This window comes from Helianthus annuus, chromosome 14, assembly GCF_002127325.2.
Source record: "Helianthus annuus cultivar XRQ/B chromosome 14, HanXRQr2.0-SUNRISE, whole genome shotgun sequence".
Lineage (NCBI taxonomy): Eukaryota > Viridiplantae > Streptophyta > Magnoliopsida > Asterales > Asteraceae > Helianthus > Helianthus annuus.
In genome coordinates this window covers 153,665,109-153,690,087 of record NC_035446.2, presented here as the reverse complement: position 1 = coordinate 153,690,087, position 24,979 = coordinate 153,665,109, and the positions used below count along the sequence as shown (strand labels likewise).

At 35.9% G+C, this 24,979-nt stretch overlaps 4 protein-coding genes across 6 annotated transcripts; 2 read left to right on the top strand and 2 right to left on the bottom strand.

Annotated features, from left to right (window-relative positions):
• Positions 1-552: 552 nt before the first annotated feature.
• On the top strand, positions 553-1,891 carry LOC110904450 (probable aquaporin PIP2-4). The gene is made up of 3 exons (XM_022150297.2): positions 553-1,223; positions 1,328-1,468; positions 1,569-1,891. The coding sequence occupies exons 1-3, from the start codon at positions 624-626 to the stop codon at positions 1,680-1,682; spliced, it is 855 nt and encodes a 284-aa protein (XP_022005989.1). The 5' UTR covers positions 553-623; the 3' UTR covers positions 1,683-1,891.
• Positions 1,892-14,280: 12,389 nt separating this feature from the next.
• On the bottom strand, positions 14,281-15,735 carry LOC110904457 (probable aquaporin PIP2-4). Its single transcript, XM_022150301.2, has 3 exons — positions 14,982-15,735; positions 14,736-14,876; positions 14,281-14,621 (listed from the first exon to the last, which is right to left on the bottom strand). Exons 1-3 carry the CDS (start codon positions 15,579-15,581, stop codon positions 14,508-14,510), a joined length of 855 nt encoding a protein of 284 aa, XP_022005993.1. The 5' UTR covers positions 15,582-15,735; the 3' UTR covers positions 14,281-14,507.
• Positions 15,736-19,477: 3,742 nt separating this feature from the next.
• On the top strand, positions 19,478-20,931 carry LOC110904458 (V-type proton ATPase subunit G1). 2 transcript variants are annotated; one of them, XM_022150303.2, is made up of 4 exons: positions 19,478-20,110; positions 20,298-20,387; positions 20,464-20,564; positions 20,659-20,931. In XM_022150303.2, exons 2-4 carry the CDS (start codon positions 20,300-20,302, stop codon positions 20,794-20,796), a joined length of 327 nt encoding a protein of 108 aa, XP_022005995.1. In that variant the 5' UTR covers positions 19,478-20,110; positions 20,298-20,299; the 3' UTR covers positions 20,797-20,931. The 2 variants fall into 2 exon arrangements, with proteins under 2 accessions (XP_022005995.1, XP_022005994.1); XM_022150302.2 differs by having other exon boundaries at positions 19,497-20,110; positions 20,291-20,387.
• Positions 20,932-21,051: 120 nt separating this feature from the next.
• LOC110904456 (putative serine/threonine-protein kinase) lies at positions 21,052-23,195 on the bottom strand. Of its 2 annotated transcripts, none has more exons than XM_022150299.2 (6): positions 22,813-23,195; positions 22,540-22,655; positions 22,040-22,256; positions 21,716-21,953; positions 21,478-21,628; positions 21,052-21,394 (listed from the first exon to the last, which is right to left on the bottom strand). In XM_022150299.2, the coding sequence occupies exons 1-6, from the start codon at positions 22,889-22,891 to the stop codon at positions 21,107-21,109; spliced, it is 1,089 nt and encodes a 362-aa protein (XP_022005991.1). In that variant the 5' UTR covers positions 22,892-23,195; the 3' UTR covers positions 21,052-21,106. The 2 variants fall into 2 exon arrangements, with proteins under 2 accessions (XP_022005991.1, XP_022005992.1); XM_022150300.2 differs by having other exon boundaries at positions 22,540-22,585; positions 22,813-23,192.
• Between the last annotated feature and the right edge of the window lie 1,784 nt (positions 23,196-24,979).

Here is a 24,979-nt window from a genome sequence, read left to right as displayed (position 1 = left end):
AGAGAGGATGAGTGGACCAATCAAAACTTTTCTTTTCTTTTTTTTTTTTTAATAAAAACCAAGTCACCTAAGAGGGGAGTGCCGCCATCAATTTAGGGTGTTAGGAGAGTTTAAGAGGGGAGTTGACGTGACACACGAGGATTGGTTTGGCGTAAGAGAAGGGACTCACCTATTAGGTGAGCACCCCTTACACCCTTATAAGAAGTTTTGAAAATTCACTCCATTGGTTTTTGTTATTGCGAAAGGGGAATAAATTATAACTATATACCACGTGGAAGTCTTATGGCCACGAACTATTTTTGATGGTAGATGATTGGTTGGGTTAGCAGAAAAACACTAATTGACTACTGGAATCCATGTGGCACCAAAATTAAAAATGGGCTGGGCGGTGGTAGGTGAAAATGATTGAAATCATCTTCACCAACTCTAGTGTTCTAAACGTTACATTACATACAAATAGACTAAATACAATTATTCATTTATTTTTTTTATAAAAGTAAATGCCTAAATTTGTACCAATATAAATAGTTGCAACTCTTCTCATCCTCATCCACCACTTCAATCTCTCTCTTTCTCATTTTATTTATACACACGTATATCAGCAGCCAGTTTTCTAAAAGAAAATGGCAAAAGACATTGAAGTAGCAAGCCATGAATACGGTGCAAAAGACTACCAAGACCCCCCACCAGCTGACCTCATTGACCCAGAGGAGCTCACCAAATGGTCCTTTTACCGAGCCATCATTGCTGAGTTCGTCGCCACCCTCTTGTTCCTTTACATCACCGTCTTGACTGTCATCGGCTACAAGTCCCAAACCGACCCCGACCATAGCACTGACCAGTGCGGTGGCGTCGGCATTCTCGGTATAGCTTGGGCTTTCGGTGGCATGATATTTGTCCTCGTTTACTGCACTGCTGGTATCTCTGGTGGACACATTAACCCTGCGGTCACATTCGGGCTGTTTTTGGCAAGGAAGGTGACCCTCCCAAGGGCGGTTATGTATATGGTGGCTCAATGCTTGGGTGCGGTCTGTGGTTGTGGTCTGGTGAAAGCTTTCCAAAAGTCTTACTACACCAATTATGGCGGTGGTGCCAATGAGCTTGCAGATGGGTACAACAAAGGCACCGGTTTGGGTGCGGAAATCATTGGCACATTCTTTCTAGTCTACACCGTCTTCTCTGCCACTGACCCAAAGAGAAACGCACGTGACTCTCATGTCCCCGTAAGTATATACTTACTCTGCTGCATATATATATTCCATATTGGATTGTATCCTCTTAACTCTTGTTTTAAGTTTTAACATATATATAATTGTTTGGATTAAAGGTTTTGGCACCTCTTCCTATCGGATTTGCCGTATTCATGGTTCACTTGGCCACCATCCCAATCACCGGCACTGGAATCAACCCTGCCCGTAGTTTTGGGGCCGCAGTCATTTACGGAAAAGAAAAGGCTTGGGATGATCAAGTAAGTTATAACTATATATTGTATTTTCTTTGTCATGACCAGCATTATCTTGATCTAACAAGTTCATATAATCTGACTTTGTGAACTCAATCTTTGGCAGTGGATATTCTGGGTAGGACCGATGATTGGAGCGGCTATAGCGGCTATCTACCACCAGTACGTGCTTCGGGCAGGCGCAGTTAAAGCTCTTGGATCCTTCAGGAGCAACGCTTAAGCTCTAAGTACTTTCAATGTCTTCCGGAAGCATTAATTGTACAAATTTGTGTCTCGTTTTTGTGTGACCTTTGGGGCACTTGGTTTTTGTATGTGCTCCAGGGTTTTTTTTATTTATTTATTTCAGGTTCCGTTATCATTGTGTCAGTTTTAATTCAGTTGCTCTTGTTTGCTGTAACATTGAATAAATCATAATAATCTCTTTTAATATTTAGGTTCACCGTTTAATTTATACTTAATACTTTATGTAATCTACTAGTTCTATAAACGGTGACAATCTTTTTTTAACAACAAATTTGGATCACTGACAGACCATACGATCGTGCACCAATGGAAACACTCGATTATATTCATTTCCACTAGACCTAATGCATATACACCAATTCAGGAGAAACCCAATAGATATGGGAAAACCCCCCTTGTGATAAACGAATCCAAAACTTATTGGTCTCAAAGCTTTATCGCACTCAAGATGCCACTAGGCTATAAAGCCATAGGCAGGAAATGACAATCTAGTCCTTATTTTGAAGATCAAAGTGGATACTATATACACAATTAATTGCAATTTGAGTCTACGTAGTTTACCTGAAAACACACGTTGAGTCCCTAAAGTCTAAACTGGTCTCTTGAGCTCCCATGATTACATTTTCCTGCACTCTGAGTCACTCGATGAGATAGAATTGTTGTATCCCGTTAGGTTGTCAACGACGACTGTTAGGGGTGGGGGGCCTTTTGGTCTTTTCACCTAAACGCATGCCCTAAATACCTAAATAGGTCCCCCTCTTTCAAACTCACCACTCACTTGTGTCCTCGTTGTTGGCGTCGGACCCAACTGTAAGTCCCGTTTAACCGGATCTTTCAATGATATCAAACAACACCAAGTTTGTGCGGAATCCAAACTTGATGTGATTCAAGAACAAATCGAAAACGATGGAAATACGAACCGAAAATATGGAAACGAAGAACAAACCGAATCACCTTTAAACACTTGCACACGATTCAATTACTTGAAAAGCAAAACCGTCTGGTACAAGTGTTCACAACCAAAACGAATTCTCTAGCTCTCTCTCTAGGAAATCTGTAACTATGAAGTTCCGACCCTAAAACAAGTAGAAAACTTGTTTATATACCTAGGCAAGCCCAATTCCCTACATGGGCTCCTCTTGGGCCTGCTTGGCCCACATGGCCTAAAGCTTGGCCCAAGTGACCTATAAAGGTCCAAAACCTAATATAAACTAACCCGATAAAGCCCAGTTCGTAACCATAGACCGTTGTATTAATTTGATGCGTCAGTCTCACACTTTAGGGCCTAACAATCTCCCCCTAGACTGATGCCATCAAATTGTCTTCAACTTGAATTCAGCAACGTCTTCAACAAAATCTATGGTTGTCTCTAAGCTGCAGATGTTGTGGAAGTTCTTGACTTCTGAACTCTCAGCACTGGGTCTCTTTCTTCAGCTCTTGTGGTTAGCTTCATATCAGGATCTCGATCAGCTTTTGCTTGAAAATCTTGTCAAAAAGAATGTGAGAGGAGGATTCTCAGCAACTCTTTTCTTCTTCAGTCTTTGTCTTTCAAGCAGGTTCACGGTACTTCTTCAAATGCACTTTCACTGTCAGACGGCGTCTCATATCCGGTTCTTCTGACTCAGGTACATCTTGTTGTTATGATGCTTTGGACTTCTTCAGCAACTAACAGCATCTCAATCTTCATCAACCCCTGTTCTTGATTGAAATCAAGTTCTGCACATGCTCACACACTCATAAGCAAACATTTCTTATGCAACAGGGAGAGTACCACATGAACACTAGGTACATCAAATTTCACAATTTAAATTCTTTCAATTTTTGATGATCAGTCAAACCTTCAAGAACGGTTATATTTTTTTAATTTTAGAAAAACAAGACACTATTTTTGGATTTTGAATTTTTCTATTTTTTTTTAATTTTTAATTTTTAAGAACTAAAACAAATAAAAACTCAAAGTATAAACAACTACCATAATATACAATTACAATAGCAAAGGGATCAAAATTCGTTCTCAGGCAGACTAAGGAACACTTTTCAGCACGAGCCTAATCAAACTGGTCTATGCGATTGCCAATATGTTTGTCCACTTAAAGTTTAACAACTCAACTTTCAATTTTCAACTTCGTGATATGCTTAAGGTAATATTATACTATTATACCCGTGTGTCCCATTCCAAGGCATACCCCCGCGATCAAGGTAAGCACAACGATTCATCGTAACAGGTGAGTATACTGATGTCATCCTTTAAGATATCCTGACTGTGTCTAGGTCTGCATATAATCTGATTTATCATGTTTTGATTTCTTAACAATGAACACCCAAATAAGTACTAATCAAATCCCGGAAATGTAAACAGCACACTCTATCATGCAAGTATCTTCCCTACCACATATTTCACAAGTCCAATCCAGATTTCTGAAATCTTAACTGGGAGTAGGTTGAGAAAAGAACAGAATAGATCTTTTGCAGAGATGGTATAATATACAGATCAAATGAGTTTTTCTCAATTTGATATAGGTTTATTGGGGTTTCATTTGGGCACTAGAGGGCCTCTTTCGGGTGTATTAGATCTATAGCGCGACAACGTACAGCTAGGTCAGCATGTATCTGGATGCAGCAGAAGCTGTCGTTGCCTAGCACCTCCAGGTCAGCATGTATCTGGATGCAGCAGAGGAGGTACACGACTTTTTCAGAGAAGATTTCAGAATTAGATCAAAATTGTGTGTATCGGGAAACATACAGACATTCAAATAGATATGAGCTAATTCCAAGTGACTTTCTTTCCTGGGGTCATGTACAATTTTAGTTCTAAGCAGAAGGACAACCAAGATATCCCCGGATGATTCAACAATATAAAGACCCGAAACCTCAGATGTTGGCTATCTATCAATGCAAGATTTAAGACCATAAAATCATACACCGTTGGTATGTTACCCACATGGTACATAGTTCGTTATGTTTATATCACTTAGTATCTTTTATCATGTTGAGCGTCAAGCCTATCGACATATCGCAGTAGATCCTAGTCTTTTCAGCTATGGCACCTTACATGTGTTAGTCAAACCCTTTAACACGAACATTTATTTCACTTCCCATATCATGCAATTTTTCTTTTTGGTTTTTTCATTTTTCTAATGTTTTTGTATTTTTCTCATTTTCTCCCCCTAAACACTATATATGTCTCTCTCTCCCCCTAAATTTGTGCATAAATCTTGGATTTTTGCGCAAATTTACCATTTACTAGAGGAAGGACACTTTATATACAAAGTTATAAACTAAGAAAAAGAGAAAATATTTTTGTTTAACCGTTCGGTCATCAGATTGAAGACTAATCAAATTCAAATCAAAGTACTGAATTTAAACGGTACCTTTTGCTGATCATTTCTTACTTCTTTTATCTCCTCCAAAGGAAACATATCATCTGTAAAAAAAAATTTGAACTTTTTGCAACAGTGAAATGTTACCCGTTTTATCTCTGGAACAACCGCTATCAACATTCCAGAGATTGTCAACAGCTCCTCCTTGGTTGTTCCTGAAAAGTAAGGAGATTAGTAAGACATTGGTACCCAGGCCATCGTGGTCCTGGGTTTACCTGAAGCATCAAAGTAAGACACTTCTTTCAAACACAAGTCCCCTTTCGTTTCAAGGATTGGAGACGTTGCTGCTTTGGATTTGGGTTTCCAAAACTGTTTCGGTCTAGCAAACGCGTTTGTTGCCTTCGGTTGAGCAACTTTAGCTGTTTCAGGTTGGTTAGTTTTAGAAACACGTTTTTGTTCCTGAACAGCCTTGCGTTTGTTTTTAGCAGCATTCCAATCCCCATCAAAAGGTTTAACCTTGGGATTCACATTCTTCATTGCCTTAGGTGAAGATACCTTCATTGGCTTGGAATGATTGTTATCCTTTGATGTAACCCTCTGATTTTGCCTATAGTAGGGTACGTAGGGACGCCTTGTGCAGTTTCTAGCAATATGACCCGCAATGCCACAGTTGTAGCAAGTTTGTCTTTTCATCGGAAAGACATTTTGAGTAGCTTGATTTGCTCTAGCAGGTCCTGAAGGACAAACCGGTCCTTTTTGCTTTGGATGTGACTGCACATTACTCTTAGACGAAGAAGAATTTGGGTGCTTGTATTTGCTGTTTGCAAAAGTCTTGTTGCTCTGAGCACCATTCTTCGTCTTTTCTCCCTGATTGGAGCTTTTCTTCACATTGTCACGAGCCTTACGAGATTGTGATTGTCCTTGATGAGCAGACTTCTTATATCCCTGATTTTGATCTACTCGTTTTGGCTCCTTCTGTGTGTTGTGAACCGGCTCACAAACATCAGCACAAGAGTGAGTATTAACGTTTTGTTGCACGTTTGGGCGATGAACACAATTTCGAGCAATGTGTCCAGGAATTCCACAGTTGAAACATGTCTGTCGTTTCAATGTATGGAGATTCTGAGAGCTAGCAACAATCTTGATAGATTTTGATGAATGAGCTTGTTTAGATTGCTTTGCTTGTGTTCCATGTGCCTTTTCTGAGTTCTTCTGTACCTGTTGATCAGAACTGGCACAAACGTGAGATGTAGACGGATGATGAGATTCATCCTTCTCGTTATTATCATGATCATTTCGAAAAACTGGTTTTGTTTTAGTTTTAACTTCCTTTTCAGAAACGTTTTGTTGTGGCTGTTCATTTATTTCAACCACTTTTTCTTCTTTAACAAACTCTGATTCAGTTTCAATTTTAGAAGATGTTGAAACTTCATCAACAAATATTTCATCAACACATGTATCATCTGAGTTTGATAAGGGTTCCTTTTCATCCTCGGTTTTCAATGGGGTCCCACTAGGTTCAACATTAGGGACTTCCACTGAGATCGATTCAGAAGAAGAATCAGAACACGGTTGATTCTCTTGAGAAGAAGTTTCAGTGGTTTCACTGAATGCGTCCTGAGGGACCTCACCTGTCACGCTATCATCAGCTGAAGAGTTAGAAACATTAGAATCACAATTTTTAGCTACTGAAAAACATCCATCATCACGCACATTATTCAAAGTTTCATCACAAGCATTCACAGTTTTGCCCAAAACATAACTATGAAACGAGTTAAGAAAAGCTTGTCCAAACACACAACCAGAATCAGATTCATTTATTGAGTTTTTAGAAAAATCAGAATTCGAATCTGGTTCATTCCCAAACATATCGCCCCACATCACTTCAGGTACTTCAGGTACTTCATCTGCACATGATGAAGAAACGTTAGGATCAAAAGTACCCTTGGACTCAAAACAGACTGGTTGAACCACCTGTTTTTCAGCAGGTTTGACATCAACTGATGACTTATTGTTTTTGGGACCATATGTCATTTTGCTTTCATTCATTATCTCCTCCTCAGTCATGGGCAAGTAAGTATAATTGTCATTATACGGAGGAGGAGCCTGATTATAACCCAATCCCAACCCTTTCTTTTTATGATATGCTAGTTGTTGATCACACAGATTTTTGACTAATTTACTAGAGGAATCAAATTTTTTAATGTTCAACTGATTTATTTGATATTTATCCCTGACATCCTCCAGTTCCTTAGTCACTTCACATAATTTTTCTTTAACCATAATAAGTTGGGCTGTGGCTACACTAACATCATCCTTAAGTTGAACGATGTCCTTACGCTGAGCTTCGATTTTCTCTTTGAAAAGTTTTTCGTTTTTTGTTAAAGTGAAATTTTTCCTTTTAATTTCATTGTAGTCTTCGATTAGCTCAGCGTTATGTATCCTATAAGCCTCAACCCTTTCTCGGCACTCAGAAGTGCAAAAGACAGAAAGTATGTCTTCTTTAGTGATGAATGTCATAATTTCAGAGGGTAGTTGACACTTTTGATCTTCTCCTCAAAACACAAACCAACGAGAACCCGTGTACTCGCTAAATCAAACCCTATCACGCGAATGAACCCGCTTTCTGAACCGCGCCTCAAAACCTGTCAAACTGCTATCACAAACAAACAAACTTTTTTTTAATATTTAATTAGAATATATTCTATTATTATTATTATTATTATTATTATTATTATTATTATTATTATTATTATTATTATTATTATTATTATTATTAGTATTATTATTATTATTATTATTATTATTAAAAAATCAATGATTAGGTAATGATTGATTAATAATTATATATGATTTTATTAATAATGTAATCAATCTAAACCTAAACAAACACCGTCTTCTTCGTTTAAGAAATGAACCGAAACCCTAATTATTTTCAGTCATCCGTCGGAAGTGATGAAGCACGTCGATGACGGTGGTGGCGGATGTCGGTGACGGTGACCTGAGGACAGAGGTGGTTGAAAAGAAAAGTTGATCGGAAGATGATGGATGAGAACGGAGGTCGACGGTAATACTGGTGATACTCGATGAACGGTTGAGATGATCGCGAGTTGGAACGGTGGATGCAGAGATGTGTTGACGGAGAATGGAGGAGACGACGGTTGAAGAGTGGTGACTGGAGATGTTGATTTCACGGTGATGATGAAGATGACTTGAGATCAGGACTCGAAATCAATGGTTGCGACTGGAGAACTCGGTTGCGACTCGGAACTGAGATTGCGACTCAGATGATGATCACTTGGTTGCGACTCGGAAAAGCGGTTGCGAGTCCGGAGGTTGCGACAATGGAGGTTGCGAGTGGATGATGATGATGTCTTCTGTTGATTGTAGGATGCGAGTCGGAACAAAACCGTGAAGAGCCGAAACCTTGATTGCGACTTGATGAAGATGATCAGTGGTTGCGACTCAGAACGTGATGAACTGAAATCGTGTAGGTGGTTGCGACTCGCGATCTTCAATTCTGATAAGTGGTTGCGACTCGGATTGGAAACTAGTGATGATAAGGAGATTGCTACTCGGAACCGTGTTGCGACTTCGGAATTCTCGTGTGGATAAAAATTGAAAACGAAAATCACGTGAACTTTCCAAAGTCAAAAATCAATTTCGAAAATTTGGGATTTTGATAAGCTTGGAAAGATAATACAGAATATTTAAAAGATTTAAAAACAATCGATTATCTAGTAACAACTTTCAAAACAAATCAAAATCCAAAATATAGGAATTTTCACTAAAATTCGGATGAACACAATGAAGAACACCGAAGAACGCGAAGAACACCCAACCAAAAACAACGAATATCTTGAATATTTTGATATCAAACCGAGCCTAGAAACAGGTTCTAAAGGCTCTGATACCACTTGTAAGTCCCGTTTAACCGGATCTTTCAATGATATCAAACAACACCAAGTTTGTGCGGAATCCAAACTTGATGTGATTCAAGAACAAATCGAAAACGATGGAAATACGAACCGAAAATATGGAAACGAAGAACAAACCGAATCACCTTTAAACACTTGCACACGATTCAATTACTTGAAAAGCAAAACCGTCTGGTACAAGTGTTCACAACCAAAACGAATTCTCTAGCTCTCTCTCTAGGAAATCTGTAACTATGAAGTTCCGACCCTAAAACAAGTAGAAAACTTGTTTATATACCTAGGCAAGCCCAATTCCCTACATGGGCTCCTCTTGGGCCTGCTTGGCCCACATGGCCTAAAGCTTGGCCCAAGTGACCTATAAAGGTCCAAAACCTAATATAAACTAACCCGATAAAGCCCAGTTCGTAACCATAGACCGTTGTATTAATTTGATGCGTCAGTCTCACACTTTAGGGCCTAACACCAACCCACCAAAAACCCCTCGTCGTCATCATCTTTGACATCCGCATTGAACAAGGCAAGGGTGATAGAATCGAATAGGGGTAGTTTGTAATGATATTTTAAATGTATTTGATGCCTAACTATATCGGGTTTTGTGTTGATCAATTTTACCCTTATTTGTAATGTGATATTTTACTCATTATGGGTTTTTTGTAATCAATGTAAGAATCAGATACGGGTATGTATGCAGAATGAATCAAAGGTAAATGTTGATATTTGTAAGTCAATTGTTTGCATTTATGCAAAAGACTAAATTGAAACAGTTAATGGTTTTAAACTGTGAGTAACCTGAAATAGAATATACAGAAGAGTAAACACAAGGTAACAAATTTGTAAGGTAACAAGTCCCTTGTCACATTGTTAGCATTCTGTATTGTCATATTTTCCACACCCAGCATTGTCCATTCTCATATTGTTGGTTCTGTGTATGCAAAATGCTAATGAAAACAAATTTATGCTTGTAGTCAATGTTGCCTCCAAATAAATTCATTGTTTGTTTGTGACTTATGGAAGTTACTACACGCTGAATTCATTTAGATGTAAAATTCTATTATTTAGTTTTTTATGGTAAGTGCTTACATTCTATTGTTGTGGTAGCTGAGTTTGTAGGTTGTAGGGATGGAGCTAGTGTAGAAGAAGGGGTAGCACAGGATACCCCTCAACTTTGTCTCCGTAGTGTAAATATAGTAATATACCCTCAACTCCGTCTATGTAGTGTAAAATTGTTTTTCGGTTTTATACAAAGGACCCCTTATCTCAAAAAATAAAATAAAAATTTGGATACTCCTGAATTTTTGTGCTAGCTCCGTCACTGGGTTGTTTTATGCTTGTTATTTAGGTTGTTGCAATAATTGAGTTTGTAAGTTGCTGTATGATGAATCTGCATGCTGAATTCAGTTATGCAAGCAGTTGTCGTGATAAGTGTTTACTGTGAACTGTGATACTTGAGTTTGTAAGTTGTTGTGGTAAGTAAATCTGCAGTGTTTGTAACTTATATCTTGGGTCCATTTAAAGCTATCAATCAAAATCTATAACTTAAACTCATTAGGTATTAGTCTAATACCCATTTAAGTTTCAATAATAACAACAACAACAACAACAACAACAACAACACTGAGCGGCAAAAGCCCATCCATTCGACAACACAACGACGTAAGACATTAGGCATCAACAAATGCGATTAGTGAAGATCAAAAGAGGCAAGCCTCAATAACCACCACATAAAGAGAACCATAAAATGTGTTTTTTATATGATGTGTTTTTATATGGCGTTTGATAAATATATCATGGATTGGAAAGAGTGTAGGCAAACAATAACATAAACGTCTATGTATATGTTGTAGTTTTTTACTCAAAACTAGTTCAATATGGAACGAATCTTGTAAGTAATTACTGTAGATTTAACAAAAAAAGAAGAAAGAATAATAAAGTTGCATTAAAAATAATTCTGGTTGCGGTGGCAAAAGGAATTGAAAGAGTGGGTTGCTTAGATCAAGACAAAAGAAAATTATCTTTGGTGCATGAATATATTGACAACAGTGGAATCAAGTGAATGAAGTCATAAACTGATCTGTGTGAGGGTAGCTTGAATATATTAGCTGGTCGATCCATGTGCTGATGGATGATACATGGATATATAACAGCCACTCATTCATCGCTAAATTATTAGTTGTTATTTTTTCGATAAGAATATATAGATTTCTTTTAATATTTCTTGAATTCAAGCAGAAAAACAATATTATCATCACTGATTTCATCGATTAAATACATATTTACAGATCAAAGGCCGGTTTATATCTTAATTTAAAACCAATCCAAGCTTTTAAATATATTGATTGAAGTATTGAACTAAAGAATTATTGTTCTATTAAACTAATAATATGATCGTGATGTGTCAATATTAGCCCAACTATGGATGTTTTGGGTAATATCATATAATAATAATAAATAATAATAATAATAATAATAATAATAATAATAATAATAATAATAATAATAATAATAATAATGATTAAAAAATAAATTTCAAATAAAATAAATAATAGATTGAATAAATCTAACTTATAATAAAAGATTCCAGTTAATATCACATGACATTTTCTCTTTTTAACTTATTAATATTAAAAGATATATGATAATAGATAATTATGATATATATCTTTTATATGAAACTAGGTTAGAACCTCGTGTTTACACAGGTTGAATAAAAACGTATATTACACGAGTAGAATAAATATAATGTAATCTCGTAACACATATAATCGTCTTGATATATTTTTAGAAAATGAATTTTGATGTACAATTTACTTATTATCATGGTTGCAAAAGTCGCTATAGGCGCTCCCTAGTCGGTCGACCGGGGAGTTGAGAGTACTCGGCCTAGGCGGAGAGTACTCGGACATGTTAAATTATAAAGAAATTAGTTTTTGGAAATTATATATGTCAAATAACATAAATTTACTAATATCTAGAACAAAATACGTGAAAATGATATTAATTTTTTAATATGATAGGCATAGAAATTATGTTTTAGTATTTTTAAGTCAAACTAAGCCCGAGCCCCGAGTTGGCCTACTACATACGATTTTGGCCGAAGTTGACCGCGTTTAACCGATTTCGAGTAATTAGGCGGAGTCAAAGAAAGTCGCCTCGGCAGCCTACCTTGTAGCGACTACACGGGCTTGGAAACCTTGTTTTACAACAATGCTTATTATAACATTTTACTTTATTTTTTTCTATTTATTATAAAGTTAGAAACTTGTGTATTACACGAAATTATAAGGTTATAAACTTTTCTATTACATGAGGTTGGATCAAAGATGGAAACACAAGAGATAAGCGGGAAAAATAAAAGGTTATTAATAAGCTGAAAAATTAAGGAAATAGTTTTAAAAAATATTAAACAAATAAGAGATAAGCTGGAAATTATGATTCAATAATAATATTTCATAGGAGAGAAAAATGAGATAATTATTATTTAGTAGCAGAGAAATCCACCAACATGGTATAGCCCAGTTGGTTAAGGTTTTTCCACAAAGTGGTTTACTCATGAGGTCTCAAGTTCGAATCCAACAAATAAGTTTGAATCTAACAAATATATGCAAATAATCTGAAAGAACACCACTATTCAAGGATTTGAACTTGGGTAAGGTGCCGACATGTATAGCCATACCGAGTTGCAAGCCAATTGCATTGAAGTCGTGGGAAAAGTAGAAGAGAGATCCAGAAAAATAAATGTGAGAAAATACCAAAATGTAACACATGTCCTTAAAGATTTTCATTAGATAATAATAATAATAATAATAATAATAATAATAATAATAATAATAATAAAAAGTAAACAATACTAAAAAAATTATATGGCTTATCAATAATCATATAAATATAAATAAATAAAAATATCATTAATAATAAAAAAATAAATACATAACAATAAATAATAATATCCATAATTATAGAGATATAGATTATATATTAATAATATTAGTTAGATATAATTTAGTTAGACATAATCGGTTTTTTTAAAATATAATTTTTTATTACTTAATATATATAAAATTATATTTATTCAACTTGTGTAACACACCGGGTTTTAACTTAGCAAACAAATAAAAGGTTCTGTATTTAGGCCAAAGTCTAAGTACTCATAGAATTTGATAACATGGAATTTAAGGGTGGAAGAGGTACCATCAGTGACCTCTTTGGCGAGCCTTCTTTGTCGAGCGTTGAGGCGCCGCCACCATATTTTCGATGAGTGGTAAGATCCTGAAACGGTGAGTAGTCACCGATGTGGGAGGAGAAGAGAGAGAGGAGAGAGAGGGGGTTAAAAACTTGGTTCATTAATACGATAAATGTGTAGACATAATAATCTATATCTATAATATAACAATTCTTGAATGGTGTTAGGAATAGTGTAATGATTGGACAATAAAAACATTATAATTACGGCTATGCCATTTAAAACAAGAGTTAATTTCATGTACAAACACCGTTATTGTACAAAACGTGTGAAGGCATGAAAAAGACACGGTGACATTTTCGTAATTATTTGCTCGTAGGATAATTATCAAAATTACTCTACAAATTATCTTATAGGGTAATTGTGTAAAATGTTTTTGTAGGGTAATTTTGAAACTTGTAGAGTAATTTTGATACACTTGTAAAGTAATTATGAAACTCTACAAAATTACCCTAGAAGATAAAATTATCTTAAAAGATCAAAATTACCATACAAGATCATTTGTAGAGTAATTATGATAATCTACAAAATTACTCTACAGTCTACAAGATCAAAATTACCCTACAAGAACATTTTACAAAATTACCCCACAACATCAAAATTACCTACAAGAACATTTTACAAAATTACCTTACAAGATCATTTGTAGGGTAATGTTGATAATTACTCTACGAGTAAATAATTACGAAAATGTCACCGCGTTTTTTACCTTTTCACCCTATTTGTACGTCTTGTATGATAAAGGTATTTGTATTTGATCTTTTGTCTTAAAACAATTTTATGCTACTATGCTCAGCTAAGTGGTAGTTCTCGCATTACTATTAGACAATAAAAGCATTATAATTACGATTCTGCCATTGTAAGCTCAGCTAAGTGATAGTCTTGACATTAAAAAATGAAAGAGTTAATTGTCATTTTCGTTCTTGTGGTTTGTCCAATTATATCAGTTCAGGTCAAATTTCAAATTTGTGTCATTTCAATCTCTGATATTCTTGAAACATGCTAGTTGCATATTAAAGCTTGACATATCTATCAACAGTTAAAAACTTTCAGTGACATTATAGCTAACATACGAAATACGGCAAGAAAACTCTTAGCTTTGATATTATTATTTAGGCAGAAATACAACAAAGCAAGAAAGGTCAAATTGACATAAAAAAAAGGAAGCAAGACCAAATTGGGCACATTAAAAAAATAAGTGCCCTAAATACCAAAATACATATAAGAAAGAGCGTCTTGGATAAAAGTAGAAAACAAAGGCAATTTGTACAATTTCTTCGAAAATACATGACAAAGTTTCATGCTTAGGCGTTGCTCCTGAATGATCCAAGAGCTTTAACTGCCCCTGCCCTCAATATGTACTGATGGTAGATAGCCGCTATCGCCGCTCCGATCATCGGTCCCACCCAGAATATCCACTACACAAATCAAGTTCACACAGTTAGATTATATGAAGTTGTGGGATAAAGATTGGTGCAAAACTTGACATTAGTGACATAATATTAGTAATTTAGTATATAGTTATAACTTACTTGATCATCCCAGGCCTTTTCTTTTCCGTAGATGACCGCGGCCCCAAAACTACGAGCAGGGTTGATTCCAGTGCCGGTGATTGGGATGGTGGCCAAGTGAACCATGAATACGGCAAATCCGATAGGAAGAGGTGCCAACACCTTTAATCAAAAACAATTATATGTATGTTAAAACTTAAAACAACAAGAGGATACAATACAGTTTGGAATATATATATATATGCAGAGTACTCAGTATACACTTACGGGGACATGAGAGTCACGTGCGTTTCTCTTTGGGTCAGTGGCTGAGAAGACGGTGTAGACTAGGACGAATGTGCCAATGATTTCCGCACCCAAACCGGTGCCTTTGTTGTACCCATCTGCAAGCTCATTGGCACCACCGCCATAATTGGTGTAGTAAGACTTTTGGAAAGCTTTCACCAGACCACAACCACAGACCGCACCCAAGCACTGAGCCACCATATACATGACCGCCCTTGGGAGGGTCACCTTCCTAGCCAAAAACAGCCCGAATGTGACCGCAGGGTTAATGTGTCCACCAGAGATACCGGCAGTGCAGTAAACGAGAACAAAGATCATGCCACCGAAAGCCCAAGCGATGCCGAGAATGCCGACGCCACCGCACTGGTCAGTGCTGTGGTCGGGGTCGGTTTGGGACTTGTAGCCGATGACAGTCAAGACGGTGATGTAAAGGAACAAGAGGGTGGCGACGAACTCAGCAATGATGGCTCGGTAAAAGGACCATTTGGTGAGCTCCTCTGGGTCAATGAGGTCAGCTGGTGGGGGGTCTTGGTAGTCTTTTGCACCGTATTCATGGCTTGCTACTTCAATGTCTTTTGCCATTTCCTTTTAGAAAACTGGCTGTTGTTGATGTGTGTGTGTATAGAATGAGAAGAGAGAGATTGAAGTGGTGTATGAGGATGAGATGAGTGGAAACAAGTGGGGCTATTTATATGCTAAGAATGTGGTAGAAGTTAGAACACTCTCGAACTTTGAGATGATAAGTTGATGAGTTGATGACCTTTCCTTTTATGTTAACAACCATTAATGTAACTAAAGTATTAAATCACTAAACATAAGTACATAACTACAAAAGAGTTCCTCTGTGTAGAATATGAAGTACTTTAGTTATAAATTAAGTTTATTTTTAATTTTAACTAGCTACTTGAACGGATCAAACCAAGGATGAGCACGATACCTGTTTGGTACCGGTACCGAATATACCCGGTACGATACAGTACCGGTACCTAGTACCAAATGCTCATCCCTAGATCAAATCGATTGAATTTGGTAAGATAATGAGACCATTATTTGATTAGGGTATAACCACTTAAACAATTTACAACCATACATGCATACAAATGTTACAAATTAATAGTATAAATGTATAACTCTAATGAAGACAATGAAAATATTCTAATAAATAAATACAAATAATTAAGCAATGATCTGTATCCACAAAATTTGTGTTCTCTTCTTGGTGAATATATTTTTATTTATTATCTTAAAATAAGCTATAATCTCGTATAATTCAACTTTTAATATTTACTCACATGACCAAATTTTTAAATGTAAGGAAAGGAAAAATGGAACTAATTTTAAAGAAGTTATCGAAACAAAGATGAAAGATAACTTCGTAAAAGAAGAGGCACAACATCTAGAGATCAAAAGAAGTTGTAGAAAAAAAATGTAATTTCACCAAATATGAGGGTGAAGGGAGTGGTTACCTAATGGTATTAAGTAAACTCTCAATTCACCCAATCACATAGTGTCATGTCAATTCACCTAAAATATTTATCTAATGTTCAAAAACATTGGCGATGATTTACCTAATGGGGTTTAGGTAAATTGTTTTTTTAAAAAAAAAGAAAAATGTGTGATTGGTTGAGAAAGAATGGACCCCACCACACACCCTTCTCTCCCTCTATTTCCCATCGGTAAACCTTCACCGAAATGGCTATCTAATCGGTAACATCTTCATCGGTAAAGTGATTGGCGGTGGTCTTCACTATCGGTAAAGGTGTTTACCGACCTTTACCGATCACCACTCCGTTCACCCTGAATAAACTTATTTATATTCGTTGAAACTTTATGTTTAATTTGTCGAGTATAAGTTTAAAAACAGAAAGATAACTAACTTGTGTCATCGTAAACATACGATTTGTTTAGATTTTTATTATCTTAATAATAATAATACCCAAAATATGTGAGGCTTAATGTATGTTAGGAATAATAATTAGGTGTTAAGCCGACCATGACATAGAGTGGGAGTGAGTGTCACTTTCACCCACCACCGTCCATTTCATTTTCAGCCCACATTTTTTCATCATCAAACCACCGTCCTTCTGCCATCTGGATTCCACTGACCAATCATCTTCCAGAACCGGTGTGAGGTTATCTTTTCTTTCTTTTTTGCTAACCCAACCAATCATCTTTAAAATAAATACACGGCCATGGTGCTGCCACGTAATCATCCTATTATAGAAATATGAAACGGACAAATAAATGGATAACATAAAGTGAGAAAAATAATACAAACGTTCAAAATGTTAAAGAAATGTCAATTTATGTTGTAAGTTGGAACTTGAAGGACTTCGTTTTCCTTCTAACTTTCATCCTAGTAAAATTCCTATGTGTATCATGGCATGAATTTGATTTTGATCGATACTGGTTCAATTCATTTAAGACACTGGTGCACTATCGGTACTCTGTATAGTTAGCAATACTAAATCTTAATAACATTCCAACCGAAAAGGAAAAAAAATAAAGTCGTGATACGCTCGACATATGTTTTACATTGATCGAAAACCATAAAAACAAAGACCGGTATTGCTCAGATTATACCGATACCATTTCGGTTTGTCACGGTACCGCTCTAATCGCCATAGGTTACTATTCCAAATAAGTACTCACCGTTTACCATGTCATTATGCGTATGACGGTGTTTAGAAAAAGAAAAAAAAGGAGAGAAAATGCTGGAAGGTTCAAGGTATGACAACAGCAAAACTCTAAATTTTATATTACTCTTAGCATTAAATATAAAGGTTACCAAAAAGACATTTATAAAAAAATGGTTAAAGTTATATAGCTTCTTAAATGAATCCTTGAATATCACGTGTACTTTATACCAACAAAAGCATTCTAACCATGAACAATGTAATTAAATTACCCACCAGAGCTTAATTTAGAGCAAGTGAAAAATGTTCTAACTAAAGTTAGGTATGATTAGGCGCTCTCCTAATTCGGTTGTCTATTGGCGATTTCTTGATCTTCCGTTTGAGTCTCTTCTTTGTCAAATTTATGCATCTTTTTCTTGTAACCAAAGTTTTGTGGATTTTTAAGACCTCATCCACCCAAACTACTGGTTACGTATTATTTTACTTGTTACACCTTCTAAAGGTATTATTTCCGGGTATCTTTCCTTTAACGGGCCACTTGCAATCTAGCTATCGGTCCAATATCTAACTTGATTGTCTTCTCCTACCTTTGTTACTACGTTTACTTTCAACGACATGTTCATTTTTTCAAATTCCTAACCTACTCTATATCTTTCCATGCTCCAGAATATTTATTTTTTATCGGTATGACTTGAATTGCCCTTGTGCTTTCATGAATGCATTTAATAACTTTGACCCAATCGATGATGGATTGTCTTTAAACTTCCACCACCACTTCGCCACAAAAGCTAAATTTGCACTACGAATATATTCTATACCAATCCCGCCGTATTTCTTCGGTATTACATCTTGTTCCAAGCCACCCACCTTATCTTACTCTTCCCTCCGCTTTCCCCTAAATAAAGTCTCTTATAATCGACTCTAATGTCTGTATAACATTTAGGTGCTACAAACAAAGAGAAAAAGCAGTTTGGTAATGCCCCTAAACTCGCTTTTGTTAATACATTGAATACGCATTTTCTATTGAGAAATTTACGAAAATAGCCAAGAATAAGTTTGACTTACCAAAATGGCCACCTCATGCGTCGGTGGAGCAGGGCATCACTGATTACGAGAGAGCTTATGCGTCTACAGGGTTGATTCATGCGTCCGTCAATATACAAATGACACGTGTCTCAATGACATCCATGTGTCCCATGCATTCCATGCGTCCGTAACTCATCCCATGCATCCGTGACTCATCCCATGCATCCATGACTCATAAAATTTACTTTTAGCGAGATTTGAGGCATCCCATGCGTCCGCGACTCATCCCATCATCCCATGCGCTGCCGACTCATCCTATGCGTCCGTGACTCATCCCATGCATCCCATTGAGACATGTGTCACTTCTATATTTAAGGACTCATGGGATGAGTCGGCAACGCATGGGATGAGTCACGGACGCATGGAATGATGTGATGAGTCACGGACGCATCGGATGAGTCACGGACAAGTGTCACTTCTATATTTAAGGACACATAAGCTCTCTCGTAATCCGTGATGCCCTGCTCCACCGACACATGAGGTGACCATTTTAGTAAGTCAAACTTATTATTGGCTATCTTCCTAAATTTCTCTTTTCTATTCACTAAGAAAATGTGCCACCTTTTCTTGTAACTTCCCCTAAATGTAAAAAGAATTTTAACCACCAACAAAAATTTAGGTTTTTTTAAATAAAAAGTTAAAACAAGGGTGATTCTGTAAAATATAAAATAAAAAATATAGAACTTATATCCAATAATCAAGTTCATTTAAAATACAGATCTTGGTTTGTTTTTGGGTTTAACATCCTATTCTAGGCCTTAATAAAGTTAGGCCCAATTCATATATTCCAATTTCCAAGCTTTTTTTCTAGGCCTTTGTAAAGTTAGACCTTAATTCGTATGATTCCAAACTCTTTTTAAGTTCAAGGTTGGGCTTGCACTTGCTAAAAAAGATTTGGACAAACTCGTCTTACTTTGTAAGGGTACGAGCCTGTGAGGAACGTTACTTGATGAACCCGATAAACGCAAATCAACCAACCAACCCTGGTTGACACCTCATTGCAACCTTTATGGACCCGATTCAATTGCGGTGGTGTGAATCAGCCACATGATCCATCTTGATTCACACCAAGATTCAATTGCGTTAAATTACCAGATGAACCGGACAAACCCGATTCCCCATACTAAACACCCCTCTCACACCCTAATAAATGGGTGAAAACCGTTAATGCATTAATATTTCTATAGTTGAGTGATTCATATAAAACACAGGTACTTGTTAAAATATCTTTATAGTTTAGGGATGCTGCCGTAAATATAATATAAAAAGAAACCGTCATCCCTGAGAAAGAGTTAACCTGACCCCAATATTAACGGCCATACCATTACCAAGCCCTCTTCTCATTCCCATTACATCTTCTTCCCTTGATCGCATCATCTATCGCTACAGGTACGCTTTTCATTATTCAAATCAACATTTTATTTCTTTTATGATTTCATCATTTTAATTTAGAGATATTTACCACATCTCAAATTTTCAAATCGTAAGATTCAGATTTGGTATCGATTGAATCGATAATTATAAAACCATGGATGCATTGTTTTTAACAATTTACAGAATTAATTACAGTGTGCAGATATGGAAGATTACAGAAGACAAGGTGGAATTCAGCAATTGCTAGCTGCTGAACAAGAAGCTCGACAAATCGTCAATGCTGCAAGAACTGGTATAGATTTCATATTTCCGCGAAAACATATAATCTCATATAAATAATGATTTTTTTTTTGTTTTTCTATCGTTAGCAAAATCGAACAGGCTTAAACAAGCCAAGGATGAAGCTGAAGATGAAGTAGCCAAATATCGAACCCAAATGGAGAAAGAATACCAGAAAACAGTCTCGGAGGTAGACGAAAAACACACTTACATTGTTCTGATCTATCCATGATGAATTGATGAGATGTTAAATATTTTTGTTTTGTTCATTGATTAATAAACAGTCAACCGGTTTTTCTGGAGTGAATGTAAAGCGACTCGATGAAGAGACGGTTAAAAAGATCGATCACTTGAAGAAACAAGCTGCAAAGGTTTCGCCAGAGGTCGTCAAGTTGCTTATGAACCAGGTTACTAATGTCTAGATTTAATTTATTTTATTTACTACTGTCACTAAATTCTTGTTTTCGCGATAAATAAGATTGTTTATGCAGCATTTATTTTTCAGATATGAACATCATTTTGAATGTGTTAATAAAGCCATGACATCGTTGCAAACTTGTCAGATATCAATTAACAAACTTACGGGATTCGTGTTCGTCCTTTACACATGTTAGTTTCAAACCTAGACATCAACTTTACCAAAAAAAAAAAAAGAAAAACTAGACACCAAAAAAAAAAAAAAAAAAAAAAAAAAAAAAAAAAAAAAAAAAAAAACTAGACATCAGCTAACTATTAAAAAGTAGAAGTCGACTTTTTTGTATTGAGTTTGACATCCATGAGATCAGCGACGAACCCCGGTTGTGAAATCTTCACTCCCTCGACACTTGTGTCCCCAGTCAACATCTTGATGACTGTAGACATTTTGGGCCGAAGCTTTGTGACCTCTTGAACACATAATAACCCGACCTTCATGAACTGCACACCTTCGGCTCTTAACCTATCATCATCATCATCACCCCCTTTCAACAACATGGGGTCCACCAGCTCTACTAGACGCTCGCAGTTATGCATACCCCATGCCTGCACAAACACATTTGCTTAAAGTACAAACACACGAAGAATATTTTAGCATGTCTAGAGTTCGGTTTTATGTTTTAACTTACCTTATCAACCAAGAATTGCTCTCCATGTTCCATATCGAAATTTACGACTGACTGTCCACTTATTATTTCAAGAAGTAGTACGCCAAAGCTATACACGTCAGATTTTCGAGTCAATCGTCCGCTGACAGCATATTCTGGAGAGAGATACCCTCTAGAATGAACATATGAAATGTCAGTGACATTGTACTAGAAAGTAGAAACCGAGAAAAAAAAAAGAACGTGTTTGTTTATGACTTACAATGTACCAGCGACACGAGTACTAATGTGAGACGTGCCTTCTTGAAATAACCTTGCAAGACCAAAATCCGCAACTTTTGGATTAAAATTGTGATCTAAAAGCACATTGCTTGCTTTGATATCTCTATGAACTATATGAGGGTTTATCTCTTCATGAAGATATGCTAATGCTTTAGCAACTCCTAGTAAAACATTCTTCCTCTTTGTCCAATCGAAGCTATTCCTATTTTGCTCCCGACCTGTGCATAAAAAACAGGTTGACGATTATTAACAGTTGCTACATGATCACGAGATCCAGACACAAGACAAAATGTACGGCAAATACCTAGAAATTGATATGCAAGGCTGTTGTTTTCCATATAATCGTATACCAAACATCTTGTCGCTTCTTCAACGCAACATCCATGAAGGTTTACAAGATTTTCATGCTGCGCATCGGATAATGCAGCAATTTCGGATATGAATTCACGTTCTCCTCTCATTGATTCGAGTTCAACTGATAACACTTTTATTGCCACCATTGTCCCGTCTGTTAGTCGACCCTGTTGAATGCAAATTAACTTCAGTTTCTCGTGCAATCATCAAAGCAGATTAACAAGCTTGACAAGTGGGCGGTACAACACGATAGATAATGCATTCTTAGTGTAAAAAACAGAGAATATAATGTGTTTATATGCTTATTATTGCAACATTTCTACTTCATTTTTAACTCTAGATAAATTAATAATTTCTGTGCTGACACAAAAACCAATTTGGATTCACTTAGACAATTCAGTAGCTTCTAGAACACAATCAAACAGAATACTAGGTAGGTACATAAATTACCTTGTAAACAGCACCACATCCTCCCTCCCCAACTTTGTTCTTGGAACTGAAACCATCACAAGCAACTTTCAGCTCATGGTAAGAAAACAACCTAAATTTCTTACCACTTTCTCCACCTGTATTTCACATTTCTTAATCTCAAATGTTGAAAAACACCCATGATGAAAAAAAAAAAAAAAAAAAAAACATTTCTTGATTCAAATTATTCATATCAGATTCTCAAAAAGACCCAATTTTTATCCATGAAATAGAAAAGGGGAAACTTATGCTGACCTTTGTCATTCTTACTGACCACCACTTTGTCATCTGAAGTTGAGCAGAAACATTGTAAACAGGGGAAACACATCTTCATAGTTGTATAAAACTATAATAAACTATAAACCTTATAATTTCACTAGATTTACAGAATCTTTGAAATGGATCTTGATGGGAATTGGGTATGGAAGAAAAAGAAATGGATATTGCAAGAAAGATGGAATCATTGATGGTGATGATATATAGAATGGATCAAAGAATTATGTTTGACCTCTGAGAGGACTTTGGACCATCTTCCTTTGAACAGAACGGGTAGAAGTAGAATAGAAGAGTTGATTGGTTTCACATCAGACGTGTTTATGACCGAGCAAAAGATTAGGATGTGAGGTTTGTTCAATAAAAGTGGATTGCTTGACTTTTCATGAAATCATAATCTAAAAATGTTGTTTACATACAAGTGGAACTAGAATGTGATGGATATTCTATTTGTTTATTCTAAAAGCTCAACAAGAAACTTTAGTAATGATTTTACGAAAAGCTTTTAATCTATTAAGGGGTGTTTGGGATTCCTTCTAAAAAAAACTTATTAACTTATATAAGTTACAAATTTCAAGTTCTCAAAAACAACTTCTCAACACACAAAAACATCTTAAATAAGTTAACCCAAACACTATAAAAACAACTTATTAACTTTTATAAGTCAACTTATTAACTTTTATGTATGTACCAAATGGCAGGCGGTGTCCTTTACCTTTAAATTTGATAACTTTTGTCCTTAACGTTTTAAAATCTTGCACGTTATGTCCTTTAGCTCTAACTCAGTTAGATTTTTTTTTTTTTGTTAAATATGGTCATGTGCCTTGTACATGAGTGTATTCTTGTCATTTTACCTCCCTAGGGACTGTTGAGTAAATAATTTAATATTCAATGAACTCGTGTAAAAACTAAAAATAAATTATAAATATTAAAAACCTTGAATTCTCTTCCTCTCTCTAACTCTCTCTCTCTCTCTCTATATCACACATTTTCCTCTCCCTCTTCTCTCTCTCTCTCTCTCTCTCTCTCTCTCTCTCTCTCTCTCTCTCTCTTCACCCACTACCACCACCACCTCCACCCCCACCATTGCCCTTCAGCGGTCGCCAAACACCACTGTTGCACCCACACACCACCACCTCCAAAAACACCCACAAAGAGGTAAAGGCAAAAAGTAAAAGAAATATAAATTAAAAAACTTTAGAAACTACATTGTGGAAGTAATTGTTATTTTTAACTAATTTTCTTTATACATAAAATTTTCGTCAAGTAATAATTATAAAATAGACGAGCATCAAGAACGCAACATGTCAACACGTCACCTTTATTTGATGATATCTTTCTGATATACAAGTGTGGCTTCTCTTTTCTCGCCCTCCCTCTTTCACGCCAACGTTCGTAAAGGTACAAACCATCCATTGTCAGTGCTACAAGTGGTGGTGGAGCCACAGTGAAGTGAACGAGTTCATCCGACACCAACAAATTTTGTGTATTATATGGAACGTGTAATATAAAATTTCAAACGATGCCGTTGGTTTTTTAAGACTGACACCATTAGTTTTACGAAGAAAAAACCACCCCATTGGCATGAAAAAAACAATATATATTTCTTAATAAAGAAACAAATCATATAGAAGAAGTTTTACATAATAAAAAAATTTATAATTTATAAGTTAAACTTAGTTACTTTTACTTGATTCAATCTTATATATAGCAAATGGAATTTGGACATACATGAAGTCATATTACTATGCATATTATTTATACTCGACGAAACACGTCTTAGGGGTTACTAATATTTGTTTCAAGCTCTTCAAAGAAAGAAACATGATTTAATGAATGAAATTGGGATCATTAATGCAACGAACCAACAATTACAAACATTTAGACTTGGAGGATCAAGATATAGTGTCTCAAGATCTTTATGAAAGTTACCATTAAAGACGTTATGAATCGTTTAGATATGAAGGATCAAAATATAGTGTCTCAAGAACTTTTGCACGTGGAAATTTGAAGTAGTTTAACATGATGAAACCTATATTTTCTAAAAAAAATAGAATTTATACTAATTATTTGGTGCCACTTGGACCTATTCTTTGGCTTCCTTTTTAGAGAGAACGATTCTAGATAACTAGAACTAGTAAATATTGGT